The sequence below is a fragment of the Dama dama genome, chromosome 9 (genome assembly GCF_033118175.1).
Source record: "Dama dama isolate Ldn47 chromosome 9, ASM3311817v1, whole genome shotgun sequence".
NCBI lineage: Eukaryota > Metazoa > Chordata > Mammalia > Artiodactyla > Cervidae > Dama > Dama dama.
This window is the reverse complement of record NC_083689.1, coordinates 47370085-47389140: the sequence shown is the minus strand read 5'-3', so window position 1 is coordinate 47389140 and position 19056 is coordinate 47370085. Positions and strand designations below refer to the sequence as shown.

The 19056-nt window shown below is 36.3% G+C and overlaps 1 protein-coding gene and 1 non-coding gene across 2 annotated transcripts in view; both read right to left on the bottom strand.

The window, feature by feature from the left end:
• Nucleotides 1-19056, bottom strand: part of HSPA4 (heat shock protein family A (Hsp70) member 4) — a 50023-nt gene that overhangs the window by 4982 nt on the left and 25985 nt on the right. Inside the window, exons 7-16 of the mRNA XM_061151299.1 lie at nucleotides 15921-16165; nucleotides 11797-11873; nucleotides 10458-10609; nucleotides 9859-9965; nucleotides 9120-9253; nucleotides 7687-7868; nucleotides 6574-6663; nucleotides 2895-3047; nucleotides 1906-2031; nucleotides 969-1076 (exon numbers count right to left, since the gene is read on the bottom strand). Coding sequence (XP_061007282.1) covers nucleotides 969-1076; nucleotides 1906-2031; nucleotides 2895-3047; nucleotides 6574-6663; nucleotides 7687-7868; nucleotides 9120-9253; nucleotides 9859-9965; nucleotides 10458-10609; nucleotides 11797-11873; nucleotides 15921-16165 — 1374 coding nt within the window. The remainder of the gene's footprint in view (nucleotides 1-968; nucleotides 1077-1905; nucleotides 2032-2894; nucleotides 3048-6573; nucleotides 6664-7686; nucleotides 7869-9119; nucleotides 9254-9858; nucleotides 9966-10457; nucleotides 10610-11796; nucleotides 11874-15920; nucleotides 16166-19056) is intronic.
• TRNAG-UCC (transfer RNA glycine (anticodon UCC)) lies at nucleotides 3963-4035 on the bottom strand. Its single transcript has one exon. It is a non-coding gene; the product is annotated as a tRNA-Gly (tRNA).

Genomic DNA, 19056 nt, shown 5'->3' with positions numbered 1-19056 from the left:
TGAGTCAAAGAAGCTAAAAAATAATTTGCAAAACAAATGGAACTTTAAAACTGACTGAACATATGGTGATATTAATAGTGATGTTAAGGAATTTTTATACATGTGATAATGGTACAGCATAAGGTTACATTTTCTTTTATATACACATTGATGTATTTTGGGGTTAATTATAACCTAACAGACTTGCTTAAAATAACTGGAAGTGGAAAGGAGCAGAAATGGAACAAATCTGGACATAAGCTGACAACAGCTGAAACTATTATTCTGTCTCCTTCCATGTGTTAGACAGGTCCCATTAAAAAAAGTAAATAAAAAAATATTAATAATAAAAAAAAAGTAAATAAAAAAACTCAATGAGCAGGATCTCCCTGGAGACTCTGAACACTCTTGCCAGAATGACAGGAAACTGCATCACTTACTGTCCTTGAGCAACTTCACTCCAAAGGTCAGTCACAATGGAACAGTTTAACAAGAAACCAAGTAACCAGAGATGGAAAAAGTTCCTGTGTACTTGCATCTTTTTCCAAACAAGAGGCCTCAACTTTAAATAATTCTTTGGACTTTTAACTCTAAAGTGTAACTATCACTTCTTTCAATACAAAACCAGTCACTTCTGCTCTATTGAGAATGGAAGCTGCATATACACAGCCCTGCCCCAGCTGCACTGCCGCTGCCTGTTAGAGGACAGGCAAGTACCCTGTTAGTCTTTCAACTCCTTGACACTAAGAACACCAATTCGATAAAAAATTTTATGTCTGAACTCAATTTTCAGAAAAATTCTTTTGTTATCATGAAGTTTTAAAAGAAAGAAAGAAAAAGTAAGTAAAATAAAAGAAAGACAGTGAAACTAAGTGATAAAAAGTATAGCTTTTCAATCACTTTCAACCTGCCTTCATTTAACATGAGAATTACAATTTTGAGATATTCTCCATGCAAAGTACAACATTTCGCTTTCAAGAATCACTTACTTTTAATTCAGCCAATTTATCGACGTAAACTTGCTTTGGCTGGTCTTCTCCATCCTCATACAACCAATTTTCAGTGTCTTCTAATTTCAAGGTAAAATTGTTACGGTCCTAAAGATAAAGGAAACAATGCAATTAAGTTGATCAAAAACTGGTTGATTCAGGAATAAAGAAACAGTCACAGACAACGATACATCTGGAATTTTCTTTAAAACATGAGTGGGGATATTCAGGAATAAAGAAACAGTCACAGACAATGATACATCTGGAATTTTCTTTAAAACATGAGTGGGGATATAGGAAACAAGACTGACACAATCTTATTTTGCTTTATAGGTACAAGGGGGTTTATTACATTATTTTCTCCACTGTAGGAAACAGTTGGATATGTTTGAAAATTTCAGAATTAAAAATTACATTTAAAAATAAGTGAGTAAATAACACTGTATTGAAAGCTACTAAGAGAATAAATCTTGAAAGTTTTCATCACAGGAAAAAAATTAAGTATATGTAGTGATACATGTTTAGACTTATGGTGGTAATCATTTCACAATGTATATAAACATCTAATCATTACGCTGTACATCTGAAACAACTAAAATGATATGTCAATTATACCTAAATCTTTTTCTAACAAGTGAGTTAAAATAAACATCAGGAGAAAAGTGAGCTTTTTTTTAAAGAAAAATACTAGGTAAATAATAGCATGCAAGTGTATCAAAAAGTGACACACCAAAAAAAAAAGTGATGCACAAAGACTAACATTTAGGAAACACCCCACCAATACTGTATAAAACAAAACTATATAAAAACTGTCCCCCAAAAAATATTTTTAATCATTCTACTGTATACCTACAGATGTAAAACATCACTTGTAAGTACATTTAAGGATCCTCCCAGAAGACACAAAATGAGCAGACACACTGCAGCACATACTTACATCTTCACTCACAAACTTCTCATATTCACCACTCAGCTTGTCTCTCATTTCGTACACATATTCTTCTACTGCATTCTTAGCATCATTCCTCTCTTTCTCTAGTTTATCCTGCATGATCATCTTACCCTGTGAACAGTAGTCAGACATTCAAAAAACTGAGACAATTTCCTCTTAACTATTAAGTAATATAGTTACAAAAGTTAAGAGAAGCCTTCTTCTCAAAATCCTTTTAGTTCTGCAAATCATCCGAGAAAAGAGCTGGAAGCATTAGTCCTCAGTAAATTATGACGATCAAGTGAGAGTTTCGTGGGTGCGCTTAGGAAAAAAAGAGCAACAGAAGAAATAGCAAGATGTTGAAACTCAAAAGTAAAAATGAGGAAAATGCTAGGACAAGAACTAAAAGAAACTATTAGCTCACTGTCATATAACCTGCTTGTATTACATACCCAGGAAAAACCAAAATTATTCATATAGTATAGATGCTAAAGGTTCTATAAAACTATTCTAAGACCCAATGTACCTATCATAAGAAACCTCACAGACAACAATTAATTGAAAAATTGTGCCCCAAGGTCCCAAACACGGCACCACTCACCATAACTAGAGTTACATACTGACTGGTAACAGACAAAGAAACTAATAAACAAAACATTAAGGCTACTCTGAGTTCTCCCACTGATCGACTTCCCTGACCCTGGCCTCAAACATCCCAATCTCTAGTGAACACCCAAACTCACACACCCAAAATCATGAAGGATACCTCCCCGAAATGTCAAAGATTTCCTAAGAGTTTTTAGCAATAGACATATCACCATAAAACAATTTTGATGATATATCTTGGGATCTATTAAACTTGTCCTCCAATACCCCAAAATGTTAAATTGTTCCCAAACCCCATACAATGCATAAAAGTCACTAGACACTGCATTTGAACACTATGGTCCCATTAATGTTCTAGCTTATTGCTCTAGCAGACTTAAAATAACCACCTCATTTTCAATGTATAAGTTGAGCATCTCTCTGTCTATCTGCCATAACAGCTGATTCTCAATTGGCAGGTCCACAGTACTGGTCTTCACTTTTGCTTTCTTGGCTTGAGGTGGTTGGTCCATCTTTTTGTCTTTTGATCCAGCTTGAGAGGTCTAAAATAACAGAAATCATTAAGTACACACATACAGACTTCAGCTTCCAAATAGGTCATGTTTCAAAGGCTGGTTTTGCTTTTTTACTAAGTTTGTTTGCTTACAGTATCTGAAAAGTTAGAAATATATGAAGTCAAATCCATGGACAAAAAGTAATGATGGTTCCCAGAGGATGGGGGAGAATAAATAGAGGAAATGGGAATTACTGTTTCACAGGTAATTTTGGTTGGACAGATGAAAGAAGTTCTGGAGACTGACTGTACCACAGTGTGATTATACTTAATACTACTGATGTGTACACACACATACACTTATATACATACATATACACATACATACACACAAAAACAAACTCCCATAACCCCTATACACACAGACTTATATACACACATACACACAAAAACAAACTCCGATAACCCCATCATCAACATACCATTACAATTAAATATTCTCTAATTTTCTTCCACTCTTATCTAAACATACAAACTTGCATAGCAAATTAGTAGGGAGAAGATAATGACATTTTTAAGGATCAAAAATACAGCAATAAGATGACTTCCAGAGTATCTTCACCTATTTATATTCTCACAAGGAGTAAGAGTCCATTTCGCTGTACCCTGGCCACAAAGAGGAATTCATTTGCCATGATCTATTATTTTCATTGGGGCAATAACCTTTTCGTACACATTTATAAGGCATATTTACTCCTCCAAAATGCCTAGTCATATTTCATTCACCGTTCTCTTGGGATCTTTGTGATGTTTTTCCCCCAGTGGTTGACTCTTGTAGATTTTTTCCTAATCTTTTATTATTAGTCTATGCAAGCTTTTATTTTTTAACTCATCCATCTTTCCCTTTGAGATTACTTTCACACTTTTTTTTTTTAGCTGTGCTGTGCAGCATGTGAGATCTTAGTTCCCTGACCAGGGACTGAACCTGCGCCCCCTACGTTGGAAGCACAGAGTCCTAACCACTGGACCACCAGGGAAGTCCCTGCTTTCATGCTTTCAAAGCTCCTGCTGATTCACAGATTAGAAAAATATTCATTCCAGCTTTTTTTAATATTTATTTATTTTTGGCTGCACTAGGCCTTCACTGCTGCTACACACAGGCTTTCTCTAGTTGTGGTGCAAGGGCTTCTCATTGAGGTGCTTCTCTTATTACAGAACAGCAACCTCAGTAGTTGTGATGCACAGGCTTAGCTGTGTGATCTGTGGCACATGGAATCTTCCTGAACCAGGGATCGAACTCACGTCTGCACTGGCAGATAGATTTTTAACCACTGGACCACCAGGGAAGTCCCATTCCAGCTGTTTTTAATTCTTCATCTGTAACTTTCAAATAATATGGAATATAATCTTCTCTATGACATGAGGCAAGATTTCAAAATCATTTCCCCACCTCCTGTCCAAATCTTACGTCAGAGCTGAAATTTATGTTATCATTTGTATTTTATTTTCTTTAGAAACAATACTATAAAAGGTTTAAGTTCCCAAGCCACCTCACGAAAGGAACCTAAATAACTCCATGAAACTTCCCACACCTCTAAGGCCTGATGCGGGGAGAGGGAAAGGTCAGGCCCACCTCATTCCTTTCTCCTCCCCCACCTTCAAGAACAAAGAAAAATAGGTATTTCTCTCCCCCACTGCTGCCCCAAACCCAGGCAACAACAGGTCTTCGCCTCCAAAAAGGCCTACAAGACATTAAAGCATCTGTGAGCATGATTTCCTCTGTCCATTATTTTCTCTTTTTACAATTATTTGCAAAGTTAAAATAATTAAAATTTGTTAACCCACATGAAAATGGGTACCAGACTTGAGCCTCCTAAAGGCTCTGCCAAACTTTTTTAAATGCCACAATCAGAAAAACCTTAGAAGGTGAGATCACACCCTGCAATGTCATAAATAATTTCTAAGAAAAGCTGTTTTCAATGCTGATGATAAAATTTAAACATGAAAACTCGAAAGTTAAAGAACAGGTTGTAAAGGACCCAAAAATGTTACACATTCATTTAAATATTATTTACAAACTGTATTTCAATATATTATTATTTAGAACAGTATTTCGATGTAAAGATAAGTTTCAGAAGAATTGACAAAATTTGAAAAAATCATGTTTCACTATTAGTAAAGAACACGTTATGGGTAAGATGACTATTAGTAACAGCCATTCAGAAACCAGCATGGACCAATCACTAAGCGAAGTCAAACCAGGGCTTCTGAGTGCTTTCTTCCCACATGCCATCCAGACTAAAGTTCAAAGACCATCTTGCCAAACACACTTTCCAAACACACTACAAAACCTTGCTCTAAAACTTCAAATATGCTGGCAGAGACGGGACAGCAGCACAGTCTCGTGAGTGGGGCTGACGGGTGCTGCACAGCCTTAGCCAAGTTTACAAGGTCTTTTATTTCCCATGGACTTCCCGAGGACCCCAAGGCTCACTGCTAACAGATTCACAGTGCTTGAGACAGATATTTCAACAATAATACAGTCCTGTAATCTCGAGCAAATGATTTGAAATTTTCTCCTTTTGACTTCTTTTGTATTAGGCTATGTATCAATAGTTAGGTCCATTAAAAATTACCTGGAAAACTACAATAGTAAGACTCTGAAACTACACTGACAGGGCAGAGCTACAAGATCTGCAGAAATCTAGTTTTATCACGGTGGGAAATAAGGTCCACCACATAGCTCTCAATTTCACCCCACTGCACTGAGAGCTTTTGGTCTGAAAGTTAGGAACTTAAAAGCTTCAAGGCCTAAGGGAATTTTCTGCTCAAAAAATATTGTGTTAAACGCTTCAATTTTCAATATTAAAATATTGATTGGTAAGGCCTTGCCCAGGGATTTTCCAGTTGAATATTGATTTAAAAAAAGAAAATCACAATTCTTAAATGGGACAATCAGCCTCATGTAAAACTGATGTAAATCAAAAGAGCACCTCAGAATTTGAGGCACAGGGACGTAAAGCTTCAAATTTAGAGATCAGTTTTCTGGCTTCTTGGAAACTAAAGCAGAAAGTTGTTACATTTTTTTATGAAAGGCTTTTAAGTATTGCGGAGTTAATATTATTGAGTTTTATCTCTATGCAAGGCAGAACTGAAAGACCTCTGTATTCTCTCTCTTCCTGGTACACAGTGTTAAACAGCTCTTAGGGGAATGTTACACTGATCTCTTAAATTATAAAGACTACAACATGTCAAAATTATGAGAACTGATATAACTTTGCCTTTAAGAGTACTAGCCTGGAACTTGTCATACATTATTTAAGGAAGACTCGGGAGTGTTCATTAATGTTTACAATTCTAATATTTCTAAAGGCCGTTAAGGCAGCCTGGATATGTGCTGAAAGCCAAACTTCTAAATTTGGGGGATTTTTTTTTTTTTTTTTAACAAAAAACGATTCTAAATAAATTCAAATAAATGAAGATTTCTAATATAATCCCTTTCCAAGACATAATGTCAGGTCAAAACCATGTGTGTAAAAAAGACAGCAAATCACACTGTAAGATACAATTTATACCTCCATTTCTTCAGACTCCGCCTTATTTTCCGCTGGTGTCTGCTGCTGCTGCTCTTCAACATGTGGCTCCTCCTGGTCCACTTGCATCTTCTGAAAAATAGGTCACATCAAATTCTGAAACCAGGAAATACTAGCGAAAGACTAAAGCAACTTTCACAACACATGGGCAAAATCAGAGGATATGGAAGTCCTGCTAATTACCAGCAATCAGACAAACCCGACTCTAATTCCAGCTATGACATATATGTTACACTTAGAACACAAAAGTTTTCCTCTCTGGATCTCAGTTACCACATCTGTACAATGGAGATAACACTTGCCCGCCCTTATATAAACAAGAGTGGTTACAGAACTACATTATAAAGCCACAGCAGTACTCAGAAGTACACAGTGTGGCAATATTTAACACAATAAAATCTGAAGAGAACATGAGTTTCTCCTTGCTTCCTCACGAACACATTTCTCTCAAAAGTCTAAACTTCTCCCAGTAGTTTTTAAAATCAGACATTTCATCCTCTAAAGTACAACCATTGTATGCATTAGGGAAAGTGGACACCTTGAAAATTCTGTTAGAAGTGCTTGAAGAACAAAGTCTGCCAATAATAAAGATGTCTGTAGAGACCTTGAATCACACTAGCTTTCAATGCCTACAGCATATTATAATAGCCTCAGAGGTTTTTAAAACAAACACCTGAGCCATAGCCCAGACCAACTTTAACAAAATCTGTGGGGATGAGACCTGAACGTGCACCGCTTTATAAAGCCTTGATTTTTACACACAATAAGGACAAGGCCTAGTGCATGACTCCAACAAATGGGTGTGAATCCTATGCTACCTATGAAATAATAACTGAGACTCAGCATTCTCCAGTAATCACAAAAGAATCAAGAATAACTCAAATTGACAAGTGCATGGTCTAAAGGAGGAAGCCAACTATGTCCCATTTCTATACAAATTCCATATAAAGACTTTGTGCTAGTTCACACATGATGGGGTATGCATGCAAACCTTCTCTCAGCAGCTCTGTCGCCCTATTTGCTAGAATTTCTAGACAAGCGTCACCTCTGAGCCATTATAAATGGCCTAAAATGGTATAAATTTGTCTAGATTACCTCTTCCTCCTTTGCATTCTGGTCTGTTTCCATCGGCTCCTCATTTTCCTCAAACTTGTGCACCTCCACTAGAGACGCACTGGACACACTGAAGATGCCATGGACATTTACTCGAACCTTGACCTTCACTTTTGAACTGGAGCCATCAGACTGAGGAGTGACTTTCTGAACTGAAAACTGAGCTAAGGACACATGAGAGACAAAAGAGAACACATAACCTAAGAGAAGAATTCAAACACAAGTGTATGCCCATACTGCCAGCTTATGTCAATTTCTCAGTGAAAGGTCAGTAGCATGATACTTCAGAAAAGCAAAGTGGGCACTCTTAGAATATTAGTACATCATCAGATTTCTCCTTCTTCCTTCACATATAACCAAACTTTTAATCATCTTCTCCCAATTAAGAACTCAAGTATCTCCTAACTCTTCAAACATGTCCTTCCCTCTAGTCCCTTATCCCAATTCATCTTTCTATGCTACTGCAGAGTAAATTCCTAGAACAGATTTGTCACATTTTCATCTACTAAAAACCCCAAAGAGTCCATATTCTTTGTCACTTATTAAGAAACTGACATTTCTAGATTCAGTTACTATACTAGCATTGTGCTCATGTTTTTAATCTCATAAAACTCTGTAAACTATGAATTATGTTTATTTCTGTTTTACAAGTGAGGAAAACACAGTAGGTTAACTTTCTAAGCTTCTAAGTGCCATTCAGGATGTTCCTAATACTTTACCCATGTACCCTAGTTCTGTAATTATCATTAACTCTAGATTCTCTCTCCTCAACTGGTATTATTTCCAGATACTAAGTTTCTCATAATCAATGAAGAAGGAGGACAACATGGTTCCATAACCTAAGATACCGACTGTCACAATCTGCTAATAATTTTTCTGCGTACACCTAACTCTATGTTAGGGTCACAACTGAATACTTTCAGTAACCAGCATCACATTATGCACAAAGTGTAACAATAATGTGCATTAACCAAGAACTACAGCCCAGGGAATTCCTTGGTGATCCAACGGTCAGGACTCCATGCTTTCACTGCCAAGGACACAGGTTTGATCCCTGGTCAAGGAACTAAGATCTCATAAGCCACATGGTGCACCCAAAAACTTTTTAACTGATTAAAATTAACTTTAAAAACCTTTAAAAAAAAAAAAAAAAAAAGAACTTCAGTCCACAGTAGGAGATCCAATTAAATAATGACCATCCTGCTGGTTCTGAACCTGATAATAAGACTGAAAGGTTTTTTTTTGTGCATGTGATTTAAAGTTCTCAAATTTCAGTATATTATACTCACTTTGCTATTCCCAAAGGTTTTTTGTGCATGTGATTTAAAATACTCAAATTTCAGTATATTATACTTGCTTTGCTAATCCCGTTCTCCAAAGTACACGATTTTTTTAATTCCCAACTCCTTACTTACCTATAGCAGGATCTGGATAAGGCAAATCTTGAGGAGAGCTATAATAAGCCTCAAGAGTGAAAGGTTCCTTTCTATAAAATGTGAGTACTTTAGAGAAAGGAGCAGCATGATTTTTTGAAAAGACTTCACAGTCACTGAATGGAGGAAAAAAGACAAACACAAATTTAGGACATTTCTAACACTTTTACCCAGGTATTCTATTTTGTAATTATTGTACAACTCTAGTTACTCTTCTCAACTGGCATCATTTCCAGTTTATAACAGTTTCCAAGAAAGAAAAAAAAGTGTGTGTGTCTGTGTATACAGTGTCAGTTTTAAACACACACACTTCAATCGACACATGAAAATGAAAGTAAAGCCGCTCAGTCGTGTCCAACTCTTTGCAACCCCATGGACTGTAGCCTGTCAGGCTCCTTTGTCCACAGGATTCTCCAGGAAAGAATACTGGAGTGGGTTGCCATTTCCTTCTCCAGAGGATCTTCCCGACCCGGGGATCAAACACAGGTCTCCCGCACTGCAGGCAGAGTCTTTACCGTCTGAGCCACCAGGGCACATAAAAGGCACCAATTATTTCAGCAGGATCAAATAAACAAAACTAGTAAGGACACAAACCTATTCTGATGAGTAAAGTAATTATCACTTTATTTCATGCGCTATAACATAAGAGATTTGTGTAAGTTGAAACAGTATTTACCAAGACACAACTTGTTAAGTACAAAAATGATTAAAAAAACATTACCTTGACCCTTCTTCAGCTGGAGAATTCCATCTCAGAGATATTGGATATGGCACTACATCAGTGATAGAAAATTCTCTGACTTTGAAAGCAGGCGATAAGATTGCACACTAGAATAAGAATTTTTAAAAATTCCATTTGGCAAGTAGACATTATGAACTAACTATTATAAGACCTATAAGAAAAATGACTTCAGAAGAGCATCTACTTACATTAATAATTTAGCAATATCTAAATAAGTGGTTTTATAAGTATCTATCATTTGTCAAATCACCCATTAATCTAGCTATTCCTTATTTTTCCATTAATCTCAACCTTTATTTAACGGATGTATAACACTACTTCATGTAACAAATATGCCAAGTTCTAGCAGTATTTCAAGCCTACTTATGTTTCTAGTAAATTCTTTCATCTTATTACATGTTATATAGTACAAACAGTTCCATTTATGAACGCCACCTCTAGTATCAACTTTAAAACAAAAGTTTCAGAATCTGAGACCTTGAAATCACCGAGCTAGTCTCCGACTGGCTGGATACGTTAGCCACTGCTGGGCTGCTACAACGGCCTCAGTGGCCACCTGGGAAAGAGAGCAAGCTCACCTGCAAGGCACAGCCTCGCGTAACCGCTTCATCGGCATTTAGTGTTGTACTAATTTCTTTACCAAAAAATTTGCTGATCTTCTCTTTCACTGCAGGGATTCGTGTTGCACCACCAACTATCTCCACTGCGTAAATATCTTCTTTCTTTAACTCTATTTAAAAACAATTAGAATATTTAGAGTAAAAGAATCTTTCGTGATTTACAATGAAATAAAAGAGCAATATGACATCTTATCACAACAAAATAATTCACAAATATGTAAGAAAACCCACTACCCCTCTTCATCCCCTTCACAGTAACATACACACAAAAGTGTTTGCCATTTAGAAGCAGGTAGTTATATTTTAATGCTCAAAATAATGAGGGCAGGGGTGGCACAACAGTACTGAGATTTAAGAGGTGAGAGTGAGGAACATCTAAAGTCCTATAGGGCTTAAGTCCTGTAATCTCAGAAAGACTCACACAAGTAAGTGTTAAAATACCAACAGTTAAGCTAGCCATAAAGAAAATAAAAGGGCTGACACAAAGTGGTAAGGAAGTTCAGTATGACCCAGCCTGACAGGCCTGTATGGACTAAGACTAAATACAGACTTCAGGATATGGTCTGAGAGTATCAGCCAAGGGACCTCAGGGCTCTGCTGGCTCAGATTATAACACAGGCTCAGTCTCCTCCTAACAGAAGGACAGAAGGTACCACGAAGGCTCTGCTGTCATTCATAAAATACCTCTTAATACCACCTGGTTTCCTGCTCACATTTTATGCAACAATCTGTTGAGAAGGGCTATTTAAAGAAATGGGCTGTACCAGTATGAAAAGAACATGCATTTGTCAAAATCGCTCCCTTTTCATATCTGAGCCTGTGTCAAGATCAGAGTACATCTCAACACAAGAGTGGGCTCTAGGAAAAGGTCTGTCAAAAATTTGGGAAACAACAGTAATATATATTCCTAAATCAAACTTCTACCTTTCACACTGAGATTAAATTAAGTATGTGGTTATCATATCCTCCCCCTTATTAGTCAACAAGATTCAGTGACAAAATCCTACAAAACCACCACACAGCAACATTGCTAAAGATAGTTTTTACCACCATGAAATACTTGAGACATTAAACCCATCTTTGAATCTGTCTGAATTATGTTTCCAGGGAAAACTATTAAGACTTTCCCAAATACTACTGGAGGTACTGCAGGGGGAAGATATTGGTAAAAAGAAGTTTAATATTGCACTGAAGTAGTTCATACAACGAAAACTGGTAAAACGGGATGGTGGGGGTGGAGAGAGTTAACATTTTCCAAACAGCCCAAGATGAACAATTCAATCACAAAAATACTTACTGGCCTGTTCCAAAATACTACGAAGCGGTGGCTCCACTCTAGCTAAGAGATCATCACACATCTCCAGAAATTTGCCTCTATGGAAAAAAAACAACAGGTTAAATCACAGTCCACTTTTACGTAGAATAAATGACTATAATCAAACAGACATAACAAGCACTGGCAAAGATGTGGAGAAACTGGACCTCATATACATTCTTAGCAGGAATATAAAATGTTACAGCCACTTTGGAAGAGTTTAGCAATTCTTCAACATATTAAACATGGTGCTCCCATATGACCCAGCAATGCCACTCTAGGTATTTCTCCACAACTGAGAACACGTGACCACACGAAACTCCGCACATGAATGGTCACAACAACATTATTCACAAGAGACAAAAAAGTGTGAAAAACCCTAATTTCCATGAACTGTATTCAGCAAAAAGGGATGAAAAGAATAAAAAGGACTGATTACACGCTGAAACATGGATGAACTTTGAAAATATTATGCTAAGTAAAATAAGGCAATCACAAAGAAGACATATTATATGACTGACCTCATTTATATGAAATGTTCAGAACTAAATCCAAAGAGACAAAGTAGATTAATGACTGCCTAGGGCTAAGGACAGGAAGAACAGATGTGGAAAGACAAGTTACTAGGTAAGGGGATTTTTTTTTCCCTTTAATTAATGCTTTATTTTTTACACTGGTTTTAGGTTTACAGAGAAATAAACAGAAAGTACACAGAATTCCCATACACCGCTTATACCCAACTCATTTTCCCTATTAGCATCTTGCATTAGTAAGACACATTTCTAACAACTGATGAGCCAATACTGACACATGGTAGTATAAATTAAGGTTCTACATAATTTGACAAACGGTGCAAGTATTCACCATTACCGTACCATATTGAACAGTTTCACTACTCTAAAAATCTTCCGTACTCTATTCATCCCTCCCTTCCACTGAACCTCTAACCATTGATCTTTTTTACTGTCTCCAGTTTTCTCTATTCTAGAATGTCATATCGTTATCATATAGAATGTCATATACAATGTCAAATATTTCTAGAATGTCATATAGTTGGAATCATACAGCCTTTTTAGACTGACTTCTATTGCTTAGAAATATACATTTAAGATGTTCCCATGTCTTTTCACAGAATGATAGCTCATCTAGAGTTTCTTTATGAGGTGATGAAAATATTCTAAAACTGGGTTGTGGTAATGGTTGCACAATTCTGTGAATACATTAAAACCCACTGAATTATAAATGTGTTAACTTTTACAAATTACATTTCAAAAAAAGAAAAACAGTAGAGGTATAGAATGCACCCACCAGAATGGCAAAAATTCAAGATCACTAATACCAATATTGATGAGGATGTGTAGCAACCAGAATCAAGTTTAAAATGACAGTTTTGTTCCCAATATCAAACAAGTGGAAAGAGTTAAGTGTCTAGCAATAGGAGAAAACCTAAGTCTAAAGTGTCATAATAGGCAGCAATACACAAGAAGGAACAGGTGATATACGCAACAACCAAGTCAGGGGTCCAAACCCTGGGCCAAAGACCAGTACTGGTCCTTGGCCTGTTAGGAACCAGGCCACACAGCAGGAAGTGACTAGAGGGCAAGCTTCATCTGTATTTACAGTCATGCCCCATCACTCGCATTACTACCTGAGCTCCATCTTCTGTCAGATTAGCAGCAGCATAATAAATGTAATGCTCTTGAATCATCCAGGAATCATTCCCATCTCCCCTACCCCCAACATCTGTGGAAAAAATTGTCTTCCACGAAACCAGGCCCTGTTGCCAAAAAAGTTGGGAACTGCTGAACTAAATGAATCTCAATTTCATGCTGACCAAAGAAGTCACACAAAAAATGAAATACTGTATGATTTCATTTATACTTCTAGAAAAGGTTAATGTAATCTATGCCCCTCAAAATAAAAAACCTTATCAGTGGCTGCCCTTGAGGATGGAGGCCTGAGAAAACTACAATGATGGAGAGTAGTGGTTTGCAGGATGCATGCAACTGTCAAAACTCAGCAAACGACACTTAAAACTTGAGAATGTCTTTATGTAAAAGTACACCAAAAACTACAAACATTAAACTCTGGTTAATATGCATACTTAAAAGTGTATAGATAGATGGCTTTGAGATGCATCAAAAGATAGACAGAAGGATGGACAGATCAATACGTATGTGAAAAAACAAGTTAATATTATCAGTAGAGCCTAAGTGGCAGAATAAGAATGCTCACTGTAAAATTCTTCCACTTTTGCTGCATATGTGAAAATGTCCATAATAAAAACATGAAAAACGAAGTACAGAGAGCATTCTAGAAAGACAGCAGTGGTAGTGGTAGAGGTCGTTCCTTTTTATAAAGTTTTACTGAAATTTAAATTCACATACAATAGAAATGACACAAAAAGTGTCCTAATTAAAGTGCACAATTCAATGGCTTAGCATATTCAGAATTGGGCAAGCATCACCACTATCAATTTTAAAACATTTTCATCACCCTAAAAGAGTATTTTTACCACCATTAACATTATTCTTCCAACTCCACCAAAACCCTAGCCCTAGGCAACCACTCATTTTGAACATTTCATATAAACAGACGAAATGCAGTAATTTTAACTTATTTCTTTCCTCTAGCATAAACTTTTCAAGGTTCATTCATGCTATACTATGCATCTGTACAACAGTTTTTTAACTGCCAAATAATATTCTATTATATGGACATATCATATCTTGTTTATCAGTTGAGTTTTACCTAGGCTATCAGTTGATGGGAATTTGGGTTGTTTCCATTTTGGGGGTATTATAAACAGTGCTGCTATGAACATTTGTGTATAAATTTTTGTGTAAATGTGTTTTCAGTTCTCTTGGATATATACCTAAGAGCAGAAATGCTGAATCATATGGTAACTCAGTATTTTATTCATTTTTATGTGAAATAAGTATTTCTGAGCTTTTAGGAGGGAAGTGAGCACTTCCACTAGAGATGCACTAGACACACTGCAAACAGTTTGGTGATTCCACAAAAATCTGAATATATAATTACCGCAAGACCAAGCCAATTCCACTCCTGGCTATATACCCAAAAGAACTGAAAACAAGATACTCAAACAACTTGTGGTCAATGTTTATAAAGCACTCATCACAAAAGCTAAAAGGTGGAAACACAGATGTCCAGTAATTGATGAATGGATAAATAAAATGTGGTATGCCCACACAAATGGATTATTACTTGCCATAAAAAGCAATGAGGTACGAACACATACAATGTGGATGAACTTAAAAACATTAAGTTAAAGAAGCCAGACACAAAAGAAGCCAAACACATAGTGTAGGAGTCCACCTATTATACAAACACAAGAAAGCTATGGTTTAATGAAAAGAAAAAAATAAAAATGAAAACCATCACTTCAAGTAGAAGAAAAAGGTGAGTACAATCTGGTTACTAGGCACAGTAACCTAATTCTGGCAGACTGGAAGCAATTCTGATGCCCATCTCAATATTCTGAGCATGGCTCAGGCCACACTTTCCCAAGCAATGCAGTAGTCTTTGAATTCTACCAGTAAGTAGAGTTCACATCATGAAGAACATCCAAGCAACCTAACCTGGTAACGGAAACATTCTGGGTGTTTCTGAGAATAACCTTGAAACATCAAATTACCCAGAATTCGTTATCATGTTATGCAAAATGACCTGTTGTCTCAAGTGATACTGAATTACTCAAAAACACAATTTCTGAATCAATGACTAAAGCAAATTCCATATAATTCTGCATTAAAGCACTCTGCCCTGAATTTATGAAAACTAGTGACTCATGTTTTGTGTGTGTGTGTGTGTGTGTGTGTCTCATGTTTAACACATGTTAAGCACATGTCAAAGAACTGCCAATTTCTTGGAACATTCAATTAACCAGAACAAACCTAATAGTTGACATTATTTGAATAATCAAACCCAAACTTCACATTAAAGGCAAGATCCTGAATGGCCTCTAATTTTACCTACAAAATCTGAAGTTGTAACAATCATGATAACTTCAACAATTAGATAATTAAGGTTAATATAGAGAAACTCCACAGTTCAGTTTACCATCAAAATATTAATATGGTTACCTATTCATAGTTCCAGAAACATCAACATCATTCATAAAACATTCGATGCTCAAAGGAAGGTCTGAAGCATTTGCACTCATCAATTTCTTGAGTTTCTCACACTCCTGAGACAGTCGTAATAATGCACGGATTTTGGACTTTATGTCTAGCTTGTATTTCTTTCCAAATTCTTCACAGAAGTGATTTACTAGCACCTCATCAAATTTTCTGCCTCCCAGTGTTGTGTCAAATGCAGTGGCCAGAACCTTTGGGAAAAGATGATAATTAGTTAAAAAACTAACCAATTTAAAATTTTACCATGACATTTATCTAACTAGTAAACCATAATAAAAAGGCAGTAAGGGACATTAAGGTCGAAACAAGGCAACATGCATATGTCATTTAAACAAGGTTACAACCACTATGAAATGAGACATCATAACCCTCAATTTACAGATCTAGACAGATCAGACAATCTATAAGTCACAAAGACATTAAGTGGTAGAAGTAGAATTCAAAACCCAAGCTCAATTTCAAAACCTATGCCTTCCCCACTACACCAATCTGACTCCAAATAATAATTATAATTCAAGAGCCAATACACTAACATGTCATATACAGTTCTAGTCTTATCTCTACCACAAAACTGCAAATAATACCAAAGGTTACTAATTATTTAGCTCCATGCAATTTACCACCAGAAAATATGCTAAAGCCTTAACTCACAGTAATCTGTTTCTATTCAACACAGAAGACTATAATTAGGTTCGGTTATCCTTTTCCAAATCTCTAAAAGAAATCAGAAGCAAACTAGAACTAATCAGATTCAATAATAGAAAACTGGCTAAGTAAATGATGACCAACACCCTCAAAACCATCTCTTCAAAGAATGTTAAATGTCCTCAGGAAGTTGTTCTTAGTGAGTGATCTCATGAAAGAAAGAAAAAAAACAAAAAACACAGAACTGTATTCATAGTGGTTGTAACCTTGTTTAAATGACATATGCATGTTGCCTTGTTTCGACCTTAATGTCCCTTACTGCCTTTTTATTACGGTTTACTAGTTAGATAAATGTCATGGTAAAATTTTAAATTGGTTAGTTTTTTAACTAATGATCATCTTTTCCCAAAGGTTCTGGCCACTGCATTTGTTAATTCCAATTTTGTTTTCATAAATGACTAGAATGAAATATTCTGTAGTAAGATCCAGGATGTCTTTCCTTTATACATATATGTTTCCAAATTTGGTATGATTCTATAGTATTTTGATAGTTAAATTTAAACTGTAATTGGAAAACTGACAAGTGACAGCTGATAGTGAAGCAAATACTAATACACATCACTCTGACTCAAAGACAAGGATAAATTATAGCCAATACCTGCTGTCTAAAAAGCTAAGAGTATAAACTGGAATTTAGAAATAATCCTATTATGGATAAAAGTAAAGCTTAAACACTGAGAATAACACTTGGTCCATCATTTGTATCTGTAAAAATCATGATCCTCTTATTTCCCAACCATCCCCAAGATCTGCTTTATATTAAAAAAAAAAAAGGGAAACAAATCAGAATATAAAGCAGAAGCAAGTCCATTTTTCAAAGAAACAAAGGACTGTAATAAAGAGAAACTCAAAATACCCTTCAAATCTAACAAATACTTATTCTGGGATAGGTAGTTCCATTGGACTAATCCCCAAATTGGAGGAGCAGAAAGCCAATTTAGACCCCGCAGCAAAAACCCTGATACAGAACCCAAGTAATTTAAGCAAGTATGCAGATTATCCTTGGTTTTTAAGTACATTCTAGATAAAATCACCAAGATAGAAAATTGATTTTATGTACCACTGAGGAACTAGCAAATACTATCAAATCTGACTGTGACCCACAGACATAGGAAACAAACTTACGGTTACCAAAGTTAAGCACAGGAAGGTGAGGGAGAGGGATAAATTAGGAAGATGGGATTAACAGTACTATAAATAAAACAAAGAACCAATAAGGACCTACTGTATAGCACAGGGAACTACACTCAGTATTTTGCAATTTTATAATTTTCCCTGTAAGGAAAAAAGAATCTGAAAAAGAATTTATCAATGTATGTATAACTGAATCACTATGCTGTAATACCTGAAACTAACACAACATAGTAATAAATCAACTACACTTCAATTAAAAAAATTTTTTTAACTCACTGAACACCTAAAATCTATACCTTTCACTCTACATAAATTTTACCTTAATAAAGAGACTAATATAGGAAGTGTGTATACATACTAAAAAAGCTTTTTTCGACTGTGACCAGCATCACCCTCTGGTCCCTCTCTGCCGTTAACATTACTAGACTTCTCTGTGTACAAAACTGCCTTCTCCAGAGCTCTATCATCTCTAGACAGCTACACTAGAGCTCCTAGGCTGGTTTCTTTGGCCAGCCAAGTTCTAGTCACTCCACCCTGTTCCCAAAACACTAAAAACCTTAAGAGAATACCTTTATCATCCCTTAATCCTCGGTGTAAGACATCTGAAGACTCCCTGTAAAGTCTAGGGAGTCTTACTAAAGACTCCCTAGTAAACCTGCAAGGCAAGCATTATTTTCCCCACATTACAGATTAAAAAAACAGGCTCAGCAATCTAAGGACTTTTTCCTCAAGTTCTATGCTCTTTGCTTCATTATCTTGTCAACACCTCAAAAATTATTTTGGGCTTCCAACTTCCACCCCACCCCTACACAACAAATTTCTAATTCAGATGGCCCATACCAAGTTTCCACTAGTGAAACAAAATTCTTTAAGATGTATTTATTTATGGCTGAGGTGGGCCCTCACTGCGCTCTCTAGTGGGCTTCCTCTAGTTGCAATGGCTCATGCTTCAGAGCACAGGCTCTAGGCGTACAAGCTTCAGCACTTGTGGGGTACAGACTCAACAGCCGCAGCCCAAGGGCTCTAGAGCACACGGTCAGTAGCTGCGGCACACAGGCTTCACCGCTGAGCAGCACATGGCATCTTCCTGGACCAGAGAACAAACCCATATCCCGTGAATTGACAGGAGGATTCTTCATCACTGGACCACCAGGGAAGCCCCGAAACACAACTCCATAACCAACTACTTTAAGTTGCCTCTCATGAATTCCTAATTATCATACATCTGTAATATAGTCTCCTG